Below are 21,177 nucleotides of genomic sequence, written 5' to 3'. Positions count from 1 at the left end.
CATTTCCATTTGTATGAAATATCTTTTTCCATCCTTTCACTTCAGTCTGGTATGTCTTTTGCCCTGAAGTGAGTCTTTTAGGCAGCATATTGCAGGTTCTTGTTTTTTTATACAGTAGCCACTCTATGTCTTTTGATTAGAGCATTTAGTCCATTGACATTTAAGATCATTATTGATAGGTATGTACTTATTGCCATTTTATTCCTTGTTTTCCAGTTCTACTTTGTTTATTTCTTCTTTTTCATTTTGTGGTTTGGTGAGTTTCTTTTGTAGTATGCTTAAGTTCCTTTCTTTTTGTTTTTTTGTGACTGTTGTCTGTTTTTGATTTGTGGTTACCATGGGGTTCATGTATGTTGATCCATAACTATATCTACTTGCTTTAAACTAAGTTATTCAAGTCGAAACACATTCTAAAAGATCTACATTTTTTACTCCCCTCCTCCATATTTTGTGATTTTGATGTACTATTTTACATCTTCATGCTTATTCTTTTACTGCTTATTGTAGTTATCATCGCTTTTACATTTTCTGTTTGTTTTTTAATCGATGTACTGATTTATTTAAGTGATCTTCAATCCTTACTTTATATTTTCCTCTCCTATTGGGATTTTCCCTTTCCTATAGATTCTTTTTATCCATTTAGAGAAGACCCTTCAGTATTTCTTATAGTGTAGGTTTAGTATTGCTGAATTTTTTTAGTTTTTGCTTGTCTGAGAAATTCTCTGTTTCTGCAGGCTTTACCCTTTCAGGAATTTGCATATATCATGCCACTCCCTTCTGACCTGCAAAGTTTCTGCAGAGAAATCAGCTTATAACCTTAGGGGGGTTCCCTCATAACTGACTCTGTTTTTCTATTACCTTTAGAATCCTCTCTTTATCTTTAACTTTTGTCATTTTAACTATGACATGTCTTGGTGTGGGTCTCTGTGGGTTCATCTTGTTTGGGAGCCTCTGTGCTTCCTGTACCTGGATATCTGTTTCCTTCTTCAGGTTTGGGAAGTTTTCAGCCATAATTTCTTTAATTACATTTTTGATCCCCTTCTCTCTTTTTCTCCTTCTGGAACCCCTGTTATGTGTAGGTTGGCCTGTTTTATATTTATCCCATAGATCTCATATGTTGCTTTCATGTTTTTAAATTCTTCATTCTGTCTACTGTTCTGATTGGGTGATTTCCATTTTTCCATCTTCCAGATCACTTATTTGTTCTCCTGTGTCATTTAGTTGGCTATTCATTGCTTCTGGATTGTTTTTCATCTACGAAATAGAACTATCTGTTTTTGATTGGTTCATCTTTAGGGTTTCTAGTTCCTTCTTAATGTGATCTGCATTTATAGCGATAATCTTTCTTAATTCAGTTAGTATTTTTATTACCAACTTTTTAGACTCAGAGTCTGGTAGACTGATGAACTCTGTTTTGTTATTTATTCCTTCAGGGAATTCCTCTTAACTCTTTTAATTGGTGCTACTTCCTCTGCCTTTTCATTTTACTTAACTTTCTCTGTCTCTATGAACTTAGGAGAAAGTTATCTGTTTTGATCTTGAAGGGGTGTTTTTATGTGGGAGCATCCCTATGTAGACTGTGTGTGTCCAAAGTCTTGGGTGTAGGGGCTGGTTTTGATATGCAGGCCAGCCATGTCTTCCCTCAGAGTGTGCTGGCCACTACCACGTTGATAGGGGGTGTGGTTGGTGTTGGAGGATCTAAAGCCTGTGCAGGGTATGAGGCAGGACTTCCTCTCTGCCCTGTGGCTGTCACCACACTGATGAGGGTGGAGTCTGATCCCCAGTTGCTGGAATAGAAGCTCTGAGGGTCAGGCTCAGTCAGGCTCCCTTCCCCTTGAGTGTGTGCTCTGCCCCCAAAGGAGGGGAGTGCTGAAGCAAGTGAGGCCCGTGAGCTCACAGAGGACCCAGGTGGTGCCTGTGTAGGTGTCTGTGGCTCTGCTCACACACAGCCCAAGGTCCCATCTCTTCCCCCATTGTGTTTGTCCCAGATCTAGTTACAGGGCTGTGGCTTGGAGTGGGCGGGGCTGGAGCATTTGCTAAGCTGGGGCTGGAGGTTGGGGCGTGTGGCTGCAGGAATTGAGGTGGCTGTTCTGCCACCAGAGGTCTGGGCTGCCTCAGTGGCAGTCTTCCTGGGACCTGTCTGCCCCAGATCCAGTGCCAAGTTGTGGAGTGGGTGAGGCCAGGGTGCTTGCTCGGCCGGGAGACTGACTGCAGTGTGTTCCAGTGGCACTGCCTGTGCATGTGCTTACAGTGGCCGTTGCTGCCCCGCCTGGATCACCCCTGGCCCCCCGGACTGTCTCTGCGTAGCAAGAACGAGTCTTTTCCCGGGGTCCGGCTGGCTGAGCTCTTGTGCCAAGATGTGATGTGGAGCGAGCAGGGCCCAGGGTGTTCACCCTGCTTGGATTGGGGAGTGCAGCGAGGTGGCAGCCACCAGTGCAGGGCCCTCTCCACCCTGATCGTTGGCAAGCCAGCACGCGTGCACTCCTCAAGAACAGAGTTGAGGCTTCTCCAGCCCTTCTGTCTGCCCCAGCAGTTTTCCCAGCAACCAACCAGGCTTGCCTCCTCTGTGTAGGACCCCAGGACTGGGATGCCCAGTCTGGCTCAGCCTGCTCGCACCCCAGGAGGAGGGTTCACCTGTGCGGACCCTCTCTTCCTTTCAGATCCCTTCCAGGGGCGGAGGCCCCAACTTTATGCCTCTTTTCCATCCTACCCAGTTACGTGGAAATCTTTCTTGCCATTTCAGTTGTATAGGAGTTCTTTTGCCAAGTTTCCGGTTGGTTTTCTGTGTGAATTGTTCCACGTGTAGATGTATTTTGATATGTTTGTCAGGGGACGTGAGGTCCATGTCCTCCTACTTTGGCATCTTGAGCTGACCTCCACATAGTTTTAAAAGTAATAATATATTGGCATAATTTTGGGCAGTTGACATCATCATAAAATTTTCATTATGCACTTTGGGAACAAAGACTTATACTTTCATACCCCCTAATTTTTTTTTTTCAGTAATATCACTAGCTACATCTAGTGAAGCATTTTTTACCTGAGGAATTCATTTATTCAACAAATACTGAATGCCTGTTCTGTGCCAGGCACCCACCAGTGGTCTTTGTCTGCCAATATTAGATACCATGGGGAAGATCCTGCATCCTGTCTTTGGCTGGGACCTGTGGAACAGCCATATGGACATTAGGAATCTCCTGCTTATTTGGTGTTTATTCCTTTCCTTATTCAGAGATTGGACCAGAAGAATCCTGGGAAGGCTGACAAATCCTCCACCAACTATTCCCTTACTGAGGTGGGTTTGTCTGTCTGGTCTCAGCCTTACCCTCTCTGAATTCATTGCCTGCCTCCCCCCCACCAAACTTTGTCCTGCTCCTATTTGAGGACAGGGGCTGGTGGTTGGACAAGAGTCAGTTACATTCTGTGTGAAAGCACAGTGTCATGAGATTACTGGGCCACCAGATATTCCCGGGATTTTGCACCCATGTTGTTCACAACTTTATTATGTCATATATGTCCGTATGAGGTATATGTGGATTTCAGGATTTTTCTACTCAAATATTTCTTTAGAGGATCTTTATTGATGGTAATTAAATACTTAAAGAACATAAAGTATTCTCTATGCATGTTTTATTAAAGAGTCATGTCGTAATTTTGAGTAGGTTTTGTTCTGAGTCAGGAACACAGACTGTTATGCTTTTAAGTCTCCAATACAGAGGTTAAGGAGTTAATCTGGGGCATGCTAAAATTGGGATGAAACACCCCTGACAGTTTTTAGTGCATTGCACTGGATTTAAATAGGGTCTTTGATCCCCAGTTTCTTAGGTGCGGTAGTGTTAATTGGTGGTGAGGTAATAAGGGGCTAGCATCACTTTGACACAGCCTTTCTATACCCATAACTTAGTTGCTTAACTAATTAGAAGAGTAACCTAAAAAAATCGGCCTTTAAGTGGATTGTAATGTTTAAAGTCACTTTGGAACTGTGGCTTTGTATGATAGCCTATGTAAATTCACCCAAGAAGTAGGAAACTCAGATTACTTTACTTGTGTTTCAAGTTTTTTATGACAGGTAGCGAAATTTAAAGAATTTTATCTTTGAATGAAAGTAATAGCGGATGGTTAACAATGAAGTGTTTTGTGATTTTGTGGATATTTTTGCCCTTTAGATACGATGTTGAGCCACTGTATTTTCAGCATGTTTTGAGAAATAGTGATTAAGGAGCCAGAAGTTTGAATCTTGATCTTAGATCCCTGAATGAACCTATCGGAGAATTAGAAAACAATTCCTGGATATCTTCTGAATCCGCTCATTTCTTTTTTCCGCTGCTACATTTGTCATCCAAGCCACCACTCCGTTTCTCTTGGACTGTTGCTGTGGCCTGGTGACAAGTCCTCCTTCCTTCTCCCACTTGGGTCACTTCATCATCCTACTTGAACCTTCTGATAGGTAATCACATCCTAGAACTTCAGGGTTCTCACCATGACCTACAGCCTACATGATCAGGCTCCTGCTTGCCCCTCTCACCTCCTCTCTTGCACCAGGCTCCCTGCTTTGCTATGGTGGTTGTTTTTTTTTTTTTTTTGCGGTACGCGGGCCTCTCACTGTTGTGGCCTCTCCCGTTGTGGAGCGCAGGCTCCGGACGCGCAGGCTCAGCGGCCATGGCTCACAGGCCCAGCCGCTCCGCGGCAGGTGGGATCTTCCCGGACCGGGGCACGAACCCGTGTCCCCTGCATCGGCAGGCGGATTCTCAACCACTGCGCCACCAGGGAAGCCCTGCTATGGTGTTTCGTGGCAGGCTTATTCTCCCTAAGAGTCCTTGCCGGTCTCTTTGTCTAGAATGCCCTTCCTCCAGGAGTTCCTATAGTCTGCTTCCTCACTTTATTTCCTCACTTCCTCCCTAATTAAATGTCACCTCCTCAGAGAGGCTTCTCTGACTACCCTATTTAAAACTGGATTCCTGTTCCCTTCCCTTGCTCTACTTTATATCTTGCAGTGGCACTTAACCACTACCTCATGTACTCCATCTGTTCGTTTATCTCCATCACTAGACTATGAGCTTCCTGAGGCCAGGGATTTTTTTGTCTCTGTCACCACCGTGTCTAACCATGACATGCACTCAAGAGTGCTCAGAAGTTCTGTCGGTGTTAAGTATTGTGCCCCCAAATTAAACACACGTGACACGATGTGTAGTTGTAGTGCTTATAGATGCGTAAAAGTATCTGGTTAGATGAATGAGTGGATAGGTGCAGCTTTTCTTCTGCACTCTCTTCCTCACTCCCATCCTGCAGTGTCTCTCCTACATAGCTCCTGAGCACCTAGTTGTAGTAAAGGCCTCTCAAGGCAGTAACGATTTGTGTGGTGTAGTTAGGTAGCTCACCCAGCAGAGGGCAGTAGAGCTAGGGCTAGAGTAAGAACAACTTGAGTTAGCTTTTTACTTTTATTTTGCACAGAATCAAGTTCAGTTTCGTTAGTAGCCTTCTTCTTTTAATTAGGTTGGAGTGGTCCTAAGATGAAAATCAGTACCTCTTTTTGAATAAGATTATTTCCAATCTTTAATTGGTATCTTAGTTTAAAATATTAAAGGGTTATGATAGGATGAGGAATTTTAAAAAAAATGTTCTATGTAGTTTTTAAAAGGTGATATAGAATGAATAAAAGGAATTCCTTTTTAAAAATACATAAATATAAAACTTTTCCGATTTGGGACAGAATGGTAGATTTGATACAGGTCTTTAACCTACTCTGTGACAATCTAAAGAAAAATGAATGTTCTTTTTCTTCAAAGTTGTATTTTAATGTACAAAGCATACCAGACACGCTTACTGGTGGTGGTTCTGCAATCAGCTGCCCTTATGTGCTTCACCAGAATTGAGATGGGCCAAACTGAGGAAGGCACGTGGGAGTTCACCTGGTAGGAATTGGAGATGTTTGTGCATAGGTGTGAAAGGCAACACATACCCAGCAACCTTTGCATTGATGCGTCAGCTATAGAATGAGGGCCAGTCTAGGAGCCTGATATGTATCTTGTTTTATAATTTCAGCACGTTCATTTCAGCATATTTAATCCTTAAGATATAAACCCTCTTGCTTACTATTAAAATTTTTTTAAAAAACTATGCAGATGACTACTCATATAGGCTGCAGCGGTTTGACCGATATTTTTTTTCTATATCAAGCACATATTTATATCTAGAGGTCAGTTGTGTTTTAGAGTAGTGCTTCTCAGACTTGAACATAATATGAATCATCTGGTGATCTTAAACTTCCAGCTGGACTTCAGTTCTGTGTGGCATCTGAGATCTACATTTTGTAACAGCCTCCAGGTGATGCAGCGCTGCCTACCCATCGACCACATTGTGAGGAGCAAGGCTTTACACCTCGTCTCTAAGCTATGAAGGCAGTTTAAGGTTCCTGCAAAAGCATCCTTGTGGCCACTGCTACTAACTTAAGAGGTTAGATACATCCTCACTCTTCTACTGAGTCTTGAATGTGTTCTGAAGCTCAGTGAGTGCATAAGATAAATACAGTGAAATACGTTTAAGTCATAAAATTCAAATTCCAAAGTAAATAGCTTTATTTTCAAAATGATTTTAATTGTATTCAGTAATGTGGTATTTAAAGAGGGGTTTACAATTAAATAATACTTTTCTGTTTGATTCTCATACTTTAATAGGAGAAAAGCTCTTAACTAGTTTATGTTGATTACTGCTCCAATTTGATCTTTTGCTTCTCAAAAATCAAACGAATTGTGAAACCTCATATACAAACATGCATATTCATTTTTATATTTTTGGTGGAGAGAAAAAAAGACAAAAACCAGTTTATCAACAAAGCAAATATACTTAAAGATTTATACATTATGTGTGAAGGAAACTATCCTAGACAATTTGTCTTTAAAAAAATACAATTTAACATAGTTGTGCAATATATACATTTACGTTTTGACTTTATCTGCCAAAATAAATCAGGTAAGAATGAAACCATTTTTTAATATTTACATAATGGCTACATTTTCGTTCTTTAAGGTTCAAAGAAATAGTTAACATTTTTGTTTCAAACTTTACCCCCATGTGTACCTTTTACCTCTAGAGGTTTAGTCTTTTGAATTCACTGAAATGAGTATGCGATAATGAGGGCATAGTCCTAAGAGCTGTGTATATAATTATTTGCTGTGTGCAAATTGTCTTAATGATGGACCAGGGAGCTCAGTTTGAGGAATCCTGTTTAATGCTTTCTGCTTAATGTCTTAATTTATGGGACTGTCATAATGCATTATAGCTGTATATCAGAATAGATACATTAGAAAATTATACCTTCTATAATAATTTGTAGTATAGTCACTTGTGTGATTGTGATAAATTGGTTTTAGTTTTCTTTTCACAGTTAATAACTTTTACTATTTTATAAAAATAGCACAGCCAGCTAGGAATCTGTCCAGTTCTCATTTTGCTGCTAAAATGGACAATGCACAAATTCAAATCTCAATGCAATTTTTTCAGACTGTTCTACTTTACTATTTTGTAAGGCTTGTGTGGCAGCCATGCATGAAGCAACTCAATTCTTATCACATTCTATACATATTGTCTGTACACCATTTATGAAATGGAAACTTTGAAGATGACATCTTTTAAGCCCCATATTCTACTTACTTTTAAAATAAAAGTATGGCTGAATAGGAATACAGAGCTTTTTTTCTCAAATAATTTTTTAATTTCTTGGATGAATACTCAACCTTTGCTTAAAAGTGCTTGAGAAATACTCCTCACTAGAGCCTCTGCCTCAAATCTGTGATCTGGTAACAGAAGTTGTATATTTAGGCCACTTGCTTAGAGCAGTGGTTCTCAGTCGGGGTGATTTTGCCTTCCAGGAGGCGTCAGCCAATGTCTCGGGACATTTTTTGATCACCACGATGAGGTGGAGAGGGAGTGTCTGGTATTCATAGGCAGAGGCCACAGCCAGAGGCCAGGGATGCTGCTAAACATCCCACAATGCACCGGTAAGGCCCCCGCAAGAATGAATTACCTGGCTCCAAACGTCAGTAGTGCCCAGGCTGAGAAACCCTGCCCCAGTGCGATAAATGGTGCAGAGACAAATGGCTAATTTTTTAGTTTATAGTAATCCAACTCCTTCATGGAAACAGTGCCGTCAAGGCGGCTCCTCCAAGGCAAGGCTTGCCAGAGCTTGCAAGCTCACTGTGGGTATGTGACCTCAGATTAGTGTTTATCATCTAAGGAAGGGGAGGCAGAGTAAAATAAAAGGATGACTTCCAATATTATCAGTATATTACATCAAAAAAATAGTAAATATGTACAGCAGTTACCCAGTTTATTAAATAGCCTTTTTCAACTTAATGACCAGTTTCCCCTCCACTCTTTTTTTAAAACAATTTTTCTTGGAATGAAACAGTGTTTGAAACCAGCTGTTAAAAGAATTGGGCTCTAGCACATGTAACTAGAGAATACCATGCTGTTTTTGCTGTAAACCCCTGATGTTTTATTTCTAATGGTTTTTTTTCCCCTTTGTTTCGTCAGATGCAAAATAAATTCTGTACCTGTGCAGACAGCCCTGCACTGCCATCACAGGCACACATGGGCAAATACCTGTTTTCCTCCGAATTCTTTTCAGTGTCAGATTCTTGGAGGATTGTCTATTTGTGTTATAAGAAACCCAGATAGGTTTTTAAAGTTAAAAGCGTCGCTGCTGAGCTCAGCCCCAGTCTCCCCATTTTATAACAAGGACACTGAAGTTTACAGAGGCTAAGTGACTTGTCTGAAGCTTCAGGTGTGTACTTTCTGGCATAAAATAGTCCCCACGGACTTAATCTCTGCCCATTTTCTCCCCGTCCCTCCTAGAGGATAGGTGGGCTCAGAAGTAGAGAAAAGAAGGTGCAGAAGGAGAAATGGGTGGTGGTCCTCACAGTGGCCCATTTACCTCATAAGGACCGGGATGCTTGTAAAATACAGGTCACCAGGCTTCATCCCGATCTGACGACTAAATAAGACTCTCAGGTATTGGGGCGTGAGCCTCTACCTGGTGAGCAAACTCCCAGGTGAAAGTCCTTCTTCTGGAAGTGTAAGTCCTCCAGAAACAGACAAGCACAGCAGGTACACATGCTGATTGGGTGGTTTCTAATGTCTCCTTGTAACTTCTTGCAAATTCCTGAGATGTTTATACTTTACCTTGTTTACCCTGCCTGAAATCTCAACAATTAGAAATTCACTTGGGCTTTTCTTGCCTATTTAGCAATAAATGAAAATAGCTCCCTGAAGTTAAGGGGGTTATACAGTAATTCACGCAAGTGTGGAAGTGAAACAGATGACTTCCTTCTCACACCTGGAGAAGAGCAGCTGCCCTGGGAGTGGGAGATTTGGACAAGGAGGGTGGAAAACTGTGGACTCCTGGAGAGGAAGGCGGGCAGCAGCAGGCATCGAGAAAATGGGGGCACCAGGAGGTGGGAGAGCTTCATTGTGGAAGGAGGAAGGATTCCAAAGAAATTACTCATCTTTCAAAAATTCACAAGGTTCCCCCCCACCACCCCCTGCCAGCCAGCCAGTCAGGGTCAGCCAGTTATGCATCCTAAAGGAGAAAAATTTCCTCCTTCCAGGCGGGGCCTCCAGCAGACAAGATTCTACCATAAATGATGTTACAGATTTTAAACACAAGTTTGTGCTTTGGCCTCTAAATCCTTTAGGCCCCTAACCCTCCCCCAGTGAAATGGAAATTTCCTCTGCAGGAGGCCCCTACCAGTCATCAAGCATGTTTTGATAAGTACATCATCGCAAGAAAGGGGCTCTTAAGGAAGCATCTGTGGGCTGACAACAGCAGATTTTACCTAGTGTAGAAACAAAATTATCACTGAAAACATCCTCTGTGGCAACTTTGGATGAGCAGCGTTAAGTTGAAGACGTGTGTTGTTTTTTTTTGCCCATCAGCATCAATATATCCAAGCTAATTATATACTTATACCGAGTACTTCCACTTTTGTTGTTTAAAAACAATCATTTTAAATGATTGGGTTTTTCCCAAAAAATAATTCTGAGAAAGGTTATATTTTTCTTTAAGAGTTCTCCTGCTTGGAAGCATTTCATGTAAACTCTGGACCAGCCAACGTAAAGATCACTTTCCCCCCCCAACATAAAATAGTCTTTTACCCTTTATACTCCTGCCCTCCCAACTCCCTCACAGTTTCTTTTCAAACTGACCTGCAGTTCTAGTTTACCTATTACATTATTAAGTTACACTGGGATTTTTAAGAAATCCATTCATGCGAATAATAAACCCTGGCTGTGATGCTGCCCCTTCCCACTGCAGTGGGAACTGCTGGGTGATTCAGCTGTTGAGTTCTGTGGTCTCATCAATTTCATCTGGATTTTTGGTCATTTTTTCATATTTTCTTTTGAAGAATCCAAGCTGTAAGATGATGATGTAAAAACATGACCACTTCTGGCTTATTTTGTATGGACCCAGACTCCCCCCCCTCCTTGCACCTCTGGGAATCGTGGGGATCTGGAGAGGTCAGTGTGCAGAGTATTGACCTGGCATCAGCCCTTCAGTGAGGAGATTAATACCCAGAGTTGAAATGAATTGCATAAAGTTAAATTTTTCAGGGTCTACTTACTTGCAGGTGAACAAAACGTTCAGGGTCTGGATGAAAGGAAGGTTGGAGAAAAGGGACCAAGACCATGGAGATAAAATCCTTACTGATTGTTTTCAAGAACATGAGTGAGAATTTGCAAATAAACTTGCATTTCCTTTTTTCCTATGATAGGTGAGGAGGTACCATATAAAACTTAGGGTTGCTCTGTGATAAAGAAATTCAAGACAGAGGTCTTCAGGACCCCTCTATTTTTAAATATGAAACATTTCTTACCTTCCATAAAATCGCAACCAGAGCTAGTAACAAAAGGATTCCAGCGATTGCACTTCCTACTATAACTCCGGTTGGTACTTCAGCTTTCTCATGAGGTTTCATTATGGTAATGGGAATCTGTAAGTGTATATATAAAACAATTGCGTTAATTTTAGCACTGAAAAAAAGTGAGATGTCTAGTCAAGTCCTCTAATTTTATAAGTGAGGGTCTGGAAAGGGGATGTGGCTTCCTCGTGATCACATTCCTCAGTTAAATATTGTACGGTACAATCTCGAGAGAAAATGCTCCTGCAAATACAGGCAAGGCATGCAACTCTTCCCACTTCCTTCCTTTAACTGCATCAGTATTTAGTGGATATATCATCTCTGACAGTCTCAGATCCATTAATCACTTATGAAATTTGGAACTTTAGTTTCTGGCATCCAGTCTCATCATCAAGTGAAAGCATTTGGAACCCGGTCTTGGGGAGGAGAGTCAAAAAATAAACAACACAGGGCTTCGCTGGTGGCGCAGTAGTGCCGATGCAGGGGACATGCGCCGGTCCGGGAAGATCCCACATGCCACGGAGGGGCTGGGCCCGTGAGCCATGGCCGCTGAGCCTGTGTGTCCGGAGCCTGTGCTCCGCAAGGGGAGAGGCCACAACAGTGAGAGGTCCGCGTACCGCAAAAAAAAAAAACAAAAAAAAATAAAATAAACAGCACAAATCCCTTGTGATTAAACGATAACAACAACGACTTTGAATTGGGCATCTAAAATGTTGATTTACTTGATATGGATTGTTAACAAGTAGAAGTAATATCTCAGGGCTCAAGTTGACCTTTTCCGTAATAAATTGCCCTTGAGGTTACACATGATTCTTAACGTCCACTTCCTGGCAGTCTTTGTGGCTTTGTAATAACATGGCTGCCGTAAGAGTTCTAACAGTAAAACTGTATTCTTTTTCTTTTTCTTTTTTTTAATTGGGGAAAGAATTACAACCTTTTTTTTTTTTTTTTGCGGTACCCGGGCCTCTCACTGTTGTGGCCTCTCCCGTTGCAGAGCCCAGGCTCCGGACGCACAGGGTCGGCGGCCATGGCTCACAGGCTCAGCCGCTCCGCGGCATGTGGGATCTTCCCGGACCGGGGTACGAACCCGTGTCCCCTGAATCGGCAGGCGAACTCTCAACCACTGCACCACCAGGGAAGCCCCACAACCATTTTTAAAGAGTTAATTTTGGAGCCAAACGAGGGGAGAAAACCTAATTTATTTACTTGATTTAACACTGAATTACAGTGGCAGATAAGCTGGTTTTCACCACAGAATTTATGAGTTGGGCTAAACCTGAGTCTGGCCTTTTGGTGACTATATTTCTTCTCATTTGGATTTTTAAGAGCTAAACTAAGGCTTCATAAATTTAGGAATAAAATAACTAGATTCATGTAGTTCACTGCTTAGTGGCAGTCATATCCCTACTCCTCTCTCTTCTGGAACTTCCTCATCCAGCTGCATGGATCTTTAGGGAACTATGAGTACATGATTTTTGTATTGGCTTTTTTTTTTTTTTTTCCCGGTATGCGGGCCTCACACTGTTGTGGCCTCTCCCGTTGCGGAGCGCAGGCTCCGGAAGCACAGGCTCAGTGGCCATGGCTCACGGGCCCAGACGCTCCGTGGCATGTGGGATCTTCCCGGACCGGGGCACGAACCCGTGTCCCCTGCATTGGCAGGCGGATTCTCAACCACTGCTCCACCAGGGAAGCCCTGTATTGGCTTTTGAAGTGGGATTGGAATTCAAATAAATTTAAGAATCACTTGTCTACCTATAGGGATAGGTCAGTTTATTATTCGGATTCCAAAATATAATTTTACAATTTATTTAAGTTATTTGGATTCAAAAAATATTTTTATAGACACAAGTAATAGTTGGCCTCTATTACTTATCAGTATTGCTCAGAGAAAAATCTCCCAAAAGGTTCATTGAAGTTGTTAATTTGAATTTTTAATTAATTCATGTATTTAATACTGCTTTCTAAAAAAAAAAAACCAGATTTCAGCAGAGGTCCAGGTATTGTCTGAACACTACATTTTTCTGAAATGAACTTTAAAAATATCTATAGTATTTCCCCCCTCCCGAGGCTTAAGTTCATAGCACTTTGAATTTGAAGCCCACGTTTCCTTTGGCTCCGTTTCTGATTTTCCACACCCCAGCCTCTGAAGAGAGGGTGCGGGCCTTCGCTGATAGTCCTAAACCAGAAGCAGAGCAGCATCCTCTGTGTGGAATCATTTTTGCTGGGACAATAGTGGGACAGCAGGGCTGTGAGCTCCACTCTCAGGCATTGAGAGAGGTCCAGAGTTCACAAGGCCATTGGCTTTTTAGCCAAGTCCATAGACTGCAGCAGTGGACTAGTGGAGTGGGGCCAGCTGCCAAGCTGGCCTCGGGGCAGAGTCTTGAACTGGCTTCCAATTCCTAACAAAAGCACTGGGAGGAAGATGCCCAGGGCTCTGCTAGCAGATTAGCTGAGCATGGAAATCCTGCTATATCTAAATATGGCGTATTCTAACCAGAGTTCCAGCACGAAGGAAAGTTGTCCGGTGCCAGCTCTTGGAACAGTGAGCCTTTGTTTTCTGTGAACATACATTTCTTTGCCAAACCCTTTTTGTTTTTAAATCAAGAGAAGCATTTATAGTTTTCTAGACCGAAGATCTAATGAATGGATGTTTCACACAGTGTCAGTGTCTAGTTTTAAGTACTGCTAAAAAAAAAAAAAAAAAAAAGCCCTCTAATAAATGCCTTATTTATTAAGCTTACTTAAGCACTTCTCTTTCAAAAATACTCTAAAATACTATGTATGATTCAAAGGAGCATGACTTAGATTTCATGGCCGAGGATGTAAACTGCTTTGTGTAAGCATGAGCAGAAAGGAGGAGCCCTGGTGCTGGTTGAGGCCTGGAGCAGGGAGGAGGGAGCCACAGCAAGGTGGGGCCCCTTCCCTTGTGCCTCCTTTCAGATCATCACTTCTGATCCAGCTCTGCCAGCATGGGCACGAGGGGGAGGGCAAGTACACCAGGGGGCTTTTTTTGAGTAGCAAACACCCTTATCAAAAGCTCAGCATGATAAACATTAGCCTTCCAGAGTTTCAGTAAGATACTTCTATGTACATGTAGATGCGAAAGTGACTATTGTAAAAGGTCAGAAATGGATTGCCTGTCAGAGACTCCAGCGCCCACAGGGAGGGATGCGATGCACTCACCGTGACGGCGTTTTCTTCGATCGCATATATCTGAGGGTTATAGGTGTCTATTTCTGCCGCTGCTGTCAGCTGTACTGTCTGAAAAGTCGACTGGAACATAAGAAGAATAAAGAGTATATTTTATCCTAGCAGAAGTTAATGTATAAAACTCGGCATGTTCCTTATTTATGTCCTTGTGGAAAGTGACAAGAGCAAATGCCAACTCTGAAGACTCAAGCATCTGTGTGCTTAAATCGCCGATATGCTGGGACCCCATGTGGGAACTTAAACCGTGCGGGTGACTGGGCCCTGCCATAGCAGATTAAACGAAGTCTCTGGGGGGGTGGGGTCTAGATACCAGCCGGTTAAAGCGTCTCTCCCGGTAACTCTAACTGGTAAACAGGGGTGAAAAACAAGGGTTTAGAAATGAAGTTTTTAATTGGGAAAGATCATAGTTTAGGGGTTTTTTTGTGGTCTTTTTTTTGCAGTACGCGGGCATCTCAGTGTTGTGGCCTCTCCCGTCGCGGAGCACAGGCTCCGGACGTGCAGACCCAGCGGCCATGGCTCACGAGCCCAGCCACTCCACGGTATGTGGGATCCTCCCGGACCGGGGCACGAAGCCGTGTCCCCTGCATCGGCAGGCGGACTCTCAACCACTGTGCCACCAAGGAAGCCCCATAGTTTAGGTTTTTAAAAACAATGAAGTTTGTGACATGAGAGTAAATTGAAAACTTGGTATTTTAAAATATTTACCTGAATAAATCTCAAAACAGAATGTGAAATCAGATTCAAAAGGAAGAGAATTTCTTTTCTGGGTACATGTGTAAAATAATACTGTTTAAAGACCATGCATGTCAGTGGCAGACATCCTAAACCTGTGTCGGTGCTATATAATGAGTAATAATTTCAGATTTCCTGATCTAAGCATTTTTATAAAAAATACTGGATTTGGGGCAGGCATATAGGAAGGACATACATTTTATGCTGATGTTATTAGTAACCTCCAAAGATGAAATAATATTACATGCATTCCTGAATCTAGTTACAGAAAAATAATGTTTTTTAGTGGATACATTACTGATATGTATATTGTTTTCTCTATAATCAATTATCGGGACTGACGCTTATTTCGAGATGGAATACAATGCCCAGATTTGAGAACTGCCTTCACATGATCTGGCTCCTAGGATTTAGTTTTTGTGGTTACTAGGGCACATGATTCAATATACTCCATGAGGTAATTTGCTAAACTATATCTGGGAGCCAGAAAGAGAGAATGCATATCCAAAAAGTGAGCAATTTATTTCCTTTCCACTGGCTTAGTCTCTGATTAGCCTTAATTTTCTCAAGATGGAAGATTGCAGTAGAAGTTAACCCTATCACTGTTCTCTCAAACATACATTATTTGGGGAACATTAGGAGTATTGATGATGGTTTAAATTTAAAAAGGAGTAACGGTTAAGTGAATGTTCTTATTTAATAGTCCCTGCAGACTAAAGATGAAAGAATTTCCTTACAACACTGATATATCTGCCCTCCTAAGTCTGGCCCTTTGCACGGGTACGCAGTATCCTGCAGGGTTAACAAGTAGCGGTAGGCGTACCATGCCCACCGGGAGAGTGAAGTCACACACCTGCTAGCATTCAACAAGCCTTTTCCTTACAAAGGGCAACCAACAATGCCACTGATTTGGAAGCCTGAGCAATCACTTTGTGATGAAATTACTTGAAATGTTAAGGTGACTTGCACTGCCTCAGAAAAGGGGCAAAAGGTAGTAATATTCATGGGCTCTAATACAGGAAGTAGGATTCATATTTCATACTGGATCTCCTAGATGGTCTGAGAACATCCACTATTGAAATGGTTCAAAACAAGGTGGGGATAAACATTTGACCTTTCATGAAGGAGGAAGATGTGTAGGACTTGATACGCAGTAACTCTCATGGGTGTTTTTCAGCTTAACTATCATAACCATGTTGAAAAAGCATAAATGATACACTTCTTCAGAATTTTGCTTCCCGAAATGAAACTGCTGCTTCTGAAAACCTTGGGGAAGGTACTATAAAAAGTCTTACAGTTAAAATGATGTAGCTTTAAACAGACTCAAAAAAACCCAAATGCTTTTTACAGAGCCGGGGTGATTGCCTTTTGATTTGCAACAGTCAATTTTCCTTCCCAGCTGGCAAAGGTTACTATGAAAACATTTGTTCCTCAAATCCAAGAAGCCAAGATCCAATGGGTAAAAAACTGAGCGCCAAACTACAGCAGCTGGGAGGATGGTATAACTGCCTGCTTTGCGTCTTACAGGATTTAGAGGTATCCTGAAGGCTTGAAAGCAAATGCAACTAACAAGAAAACCAAATGCAAACAAGGAGAAAATCCAACTTCTCACTCCTCCACTTCTCTAGTTTTTCACCTGCCTTTCACAATTCCTCTTTCTATTATGTCTTTATCGAAGAATATTGCTTATATTTTGGTTCCGGGGCCAAGTTCTTAGGGAGCCAAGTTTCCTGATGTGACATTAAACTCCATAGCAGGGAGGGGTTTGTTGGAGAGATCATGAAGTGGTTAGAAAATAGGGAATAGGGTATGGTTGGTAAGCACCTTGAAGACTGATTTATTCGTTTAAAAAAAATTCACTGAGAGCCACAAGGCCCCCTGGAGGTTTCAAACTAATTTCTATTTTGCTGCCTCAATCAGAGCCAGTGTTAGTAAAATGAACAGCTCGCCACTTATGTAGTCAGATTTAAGGAGCTCTGTCCATCCTTCCACTTCCCGTGCCAGATTGAAATTCTGGCTACCGAAATCTCTCCTGAAAGCAGGTATCACTACTGCCAAGTCACACCTGCCAACTGGAAAAACACTGACATTGTTTTGGCACATTCCTCAAACTTGTGAGATTGAAATGACTTAAAAAAAATTGTAAGCGCACTGGGGCTTTCACCAGAGAAGGGATTGAAAACAGGAGAGCAGAGTGGTTACACCTGGCTCTAATATAGGAGATGGATTCTTAGGTTAGATTCATCTACCAGGTAGTTTGAGACCAATCAGCAGTCACCTGGGAGCACAAGGAATTGAGGCACTTTGATCTGGGTGTGGAGGAGGAGACCAGAAGTCAGAAAAGTCAAGAGCAGGGGGAGGAAGACAGAGCAGGTGGCCCAGGGCACCCCAGGCAGCCGAGGGGATCCTGCCACCATTTCCAGAGATTCTGCTCCAGTAGGTTGGCATGGAGTCTAAGAAGCAGATGCTTTACCAGCAGCCCAGGTGATTCTGAGGCACATCCAGGTTGGGCAAGCTTTGGAAAGGGATGGAAGCATACTGCCTTCCAAGGTAAGATTGCTCTGGGTCATTGGGCACGGCTGACATTAGTCAGAATACTAATTTTGTCAGAGGGTGTGACCTTATTGACAGTGAAGGCTTATGTTTCATTGCTATCAATGAGCCGAATAAACAAACCTGATACTTACTACTGCGAAAGTCCCGTTCCAAATTCTGGTAGACACATTAAGGAAGTATTCTCCTTTCACCTGAAGGTCTCTTAGCCAGCAGGTGACGTTACTACATGAAGCGGTTCTGCAGTTCTTTCAGGTTGGAGTCAACAGTAAAAGAAGAGAGAGTTAGTACGGGCTTTAAAAAATAAACGCTAAAATTTTACAAAGACAGGTAAAACCCAGTACTGGGAAGGATCTAAGGAAATCAGCAATCTCATGAACTATTAGTAGTTACAACCCTTCTTCTGGAGATTTTAGCACTTTGCCTCCAAATGTATAAAGTGCATGTCCTTTGCCCCTGCCACTTCCCATCTGTGTGGAAGGCCTCAGGAGATAATCACAAGTGTGTGCAGAAGAGTACAGCAGGCCTGTTTACTGAACTGCTGTTTCTCAGAGTTCAAGAGAAACAACAACCCTCACAAGACTGTTAATCAACTATACTCCAGTGTAAAATAAAAATTAAAAAAAACCCCAAAGACTAAACAATCCGTGTTTATCAAAAGTGTACTAGTTAAGTAAATTATTGAATGTACGTACACAAAATGTAGTACAATTTAGTCAGTAACCTCGTGATACAGATGCATTCCTTGAATTTTAAAAAAGTTGTCGGTAAAAGAATCGGTGGTTGCCAAGAGTTAGGGGGGAAGGAGGGATGAATAGGTGGAGTGCAGAGGAGTTTCTGGGCAGGGAACTATTCTGCACACTGTAACTGTGGATCCATGTCATTATACGTCCATCCAAACCGACAGAACATACATCAAGGGTAACCTAATGTAAACCATGGACTTTGGGTAATTATGATGTGTCAGTGTAGGTTCATCGATTGAAACAAATGTACCACTCGGGGTGGGGGGTGGGTTCATAGTGTAGGAGGCTGTGGGTAAGTGGGGCAAGAGGTATATGGGAAATTTCTGTATGTAAACTCAATTTTGCTGGGAACCTAAAACTGCTCTAAAAATAAAGCCTATGAAAAGATCTGTGACATATCGGCCAATGAAAAAAGGTAGCTTGGTCCATTTATGTAACGGTATACAGGTGCTTATATGTAAGTTAATGATTAGAGGTAAAGAAGAATGTTCATTAAATGTTAAGTGGTCAGCTGTTAGATTTCTGGAGAACTTTAGTTTCTTCTTTGTTTTTCGTGTTATGTTTCCTCTATATTGTTCACAGAAGTTGCCTTTTTTACAAAATCAAAACATTTCCACAAAAATAAGGAAGATGCTGAGAGGTATAACTCATCTCATACCCTGAGATGAGTTTCTCCTGAGCATTTTTCACATACCTCTGGTTCAGATTTAGACCACATTTACACTGTAATTACACTATAGTTACTTAAATAAGAAACTGTTCATTCTCCTATTTTCCCATCCTTCATGAAATAAAATAATGCAATAAAAGAAAAACAGGAGAATTTCAATGTTGTTCATAGGGGAGAACTGAGGTTGGTTTAGGTTTTACTGTTTACTAAATGTTTGCTTATTTGAATACTTCATATGTGCCAAGAGCCATGCTAGATGCTAGACAAGTGTCTTTCCCAAAAAATGGCATAACTCTCGAGCAGGAGATGAGAAAATATTGAAAACAGAGAAGGGTGGTCAGAGAGTCAAATTTAACAGCTCAATAAAAGACGTCGGTGATTATGTGGAGGAGCTGAGGGGCCTTTACCTCCCACACATGCCCAGCTCCCTCTCAGCTCTTTGCAGCGTTTCCAGTGTGCACGACACAGAACCAGTTTGACATGGAGTCCTTTTAGTATTGTGAACTTTGGAACATGTATTTTATAATAATGGAATAAATAATAATTCCAATAACCTAGGTTTCAGCGTGTATTTTCTTGATTCACACAGATCATCAAAGGCAAAATAGGAAAGTTCTACCACCTGAGGTGGCAGGAAAAAAGAAGTGCCTCAATTTCCAGGTAAAACAAACAATGAATCACTAAAGGAAGTTTTCACCCCATTAACCTGTCCTCACCAATTCTTTTACATGACGGAAATTTTCACTCTTGAAAGATACAGAAGAAGATGTTTGTCCTATTTTCAGTGGATTTATTTCGGCTTTGCAACTGATGTCACCAGCCTACAAAGAAGGACATCAAATCAGTCTTAGGAAGCAAGATGGTTTATGATGTTATTTTCGACTTCTTAGGAAATCCTATTGTCACATGTTGGGGCAGGGGAGGGGCTCCCAGGATTCTCTTCACTGTGCTGACCTGGCCACACTTCTGTGCATCACTAATGTAAACCCTGAAGTATGCAGATCCTCCTGACGTGACTCGATGGCATGGTGCTGGTTCTTGCAGCCCACGTGTGATGACAGAAATTCGTAATAACAGTTGTCTGTGAGTGATTTATTTGATTCAGGGTTTTTTTCTGTGGAACAGTTTAGGATTTTGCTTTCCCGTAGTCATCTATAAACAGCGCAGAAGTAACACTACTGTAGCATTAGCTAAGAGCTAGACTATGGCTGAGCCAGTGTCAGGGGTTTGGCTACAGCATTCCTGCAGCCGGAGGGGCTTTTAAAGAAAAACACTGGTGCGAGAGCCTTAGCCCTGGAGATTCTGATTTAATTGCCTGGGGTAGATATGGGCATCACATGTATTTAAAAGCGACCCAGGTGATTAAATGAGCAACCAGGGTTGACAACTACCAGTTGAAAGTCCAGGCTGGCAGCTTGAAGACCAGCTGCTGACTGCAGCTGTGTAGACCAACTACTCTCCCACTGTGAGTTCAACCTCTCACTTCCCAGCCAACCAACTTCTCTATACACAGGGCTCTGACACAGTCAAATCTTCAGCTGGTCAGAAGGAGGTTTCAATAATTTCTGCCATCTGTTCATCCCTAGACTCAGACATTTCTTATAACAATATCCTGCTTCTAATATGAAATTAACTGCTAGTTACCTGGCACCCAGGGTGCATAGGGGTTATCTTTTCAGTTTCTTGTCTGTATGATGCAGACATGATCACCCCCCCCTTCATGGAACATTTCCGTATGGAAGGTACACGTTTTCATAGGCAATTTGGCTGCACTTACCTGGTCCGTGTGCACCCCAGTCAGGTACATCAGCGGGTTCTTGCCTTTGGTGTATTGAGGGATATGGATGATTACGGATGCCATGCTGACTGGAACACTTCCTGTTGTTACCTACGTAGTAAGAAAACGTTCTGATTGCCGCTACATCGTACACATGTTGGGAGGAATGCGATCAGTAACCTCCGTGTTCATGAAGGGCAACTATTAAGTGTTAAGAGTGAGTCCATATGAAAGTGAGTCATTACTTTATGGTCACTCTTCGGCTCACTGTGTTTTACCTCTTGGAAGAATCTCAACATCTACAGTTTTAACTGGTAAATAATTTGTGACTTAGGAGATGATTAAAAACACCTACCATCTGTGGGTTTGGTCTGCTAGGGCATGAAGTCCCACTCTGCCCCTGACTAGCAGTGTGGCTTGGGCAAGGTACTTCACCTCTTTATGCTTCAGTTTTCTCATTTGTAAAATAAAGATAATTGGCGTATCAGTAGGTATGCACAGATACAGCCTCTGTTCTCGCTGGTGGAAAGTCTGTCCTAATTGTTCAGGGCTTATGCCCTACTGGTTGTTAAA

General features: G+C 42.0%; 2 protein-coding genes across 4 annotated transcripts in view; one reads left to right on the top strand and one right to left on the bottom strand.

The window, feature by feature from the left end:
* Positions 1-14,802, top strand: part of MOCS2 (molybdenum cofactor synthesis 2) — a 28,461-nt gene extending 13,659 nt beyond the window's left edge. The window contains exons 7-8 of one of the 3 annotated variants that reach the window (XM_067030968.1): positions 3,233-3,295; positions 6,318-7,678. In XM_067030968.1, the coding sequence (XP_066887069.1) occupies positions 3,233-3,295; positions 6,318-6,389 (135 nt within the window). In that variant the 3' untranslated portion in view covers positions 6,390-7,678. Of the gene's footprint in view, positions 1-3,232; positions 3,296-6,270; positions 8,601-14,566 lie in introns of those variants that run through there. The other 2 variants (XM_067030967.1, XM_067030969.1) reach the window with 2 other exon arrangements.
* Positions 6,582-21,177, bottom strand: part of ITGA2 (integrin subunit alpha 2) — a 106,804-nt gene continuing 92,208 nt past the window's right edge. Inside the window, exons 25-30 of the mRNA XM_059062987.2 lie at positions 20,605-20,715; positions 19,544-19,648; positions 17,546-17,659; positions 14,100-14,189; positions 10,872-10,988; positions 6,582-10,411 (exon numbers count right to left, since the gene is read on the bottom strand). Of these exons, the coding sequence (XP_058918970.1) occupies positions 10,331-10,411; positions 10,872-10,988; positions 14,100-14,189; positions 17,546-17,659; positions 19,544-19,648; positions 20,605-20,715 (618 nt within the window). The 3' untranslated portion in view covers positions 6,582-10,330. The remainder of the gene's footprint in view (positions 10,412-10,871; positions 10,989-14,099; positions 14,190-17,545; positions 17,660-19,543; positions 19,649-20,604; positions 20,716-21,177) is intronic.

Source organism: Kogia breviceps, chromosome 4 (genome assembly GCF_026419965.1).
Source record: "Kogia breviceps isolate mKogBre1 chromosome 4, mKogBre1 haplotype 1, whole genome shotgun sequence".
Classification (NCBI taxonomy): Eukaryota; Metazoa; Chordata; class Mammalia; order Artiodactyla; family Physeteridae; genus Kogia; species Kogia breviceps.
The sequence above is the reverse complement of the archived record's forward strand: the minus strand, read 5'-3'. Positions and strand labels throughout refer to the sequence as shown.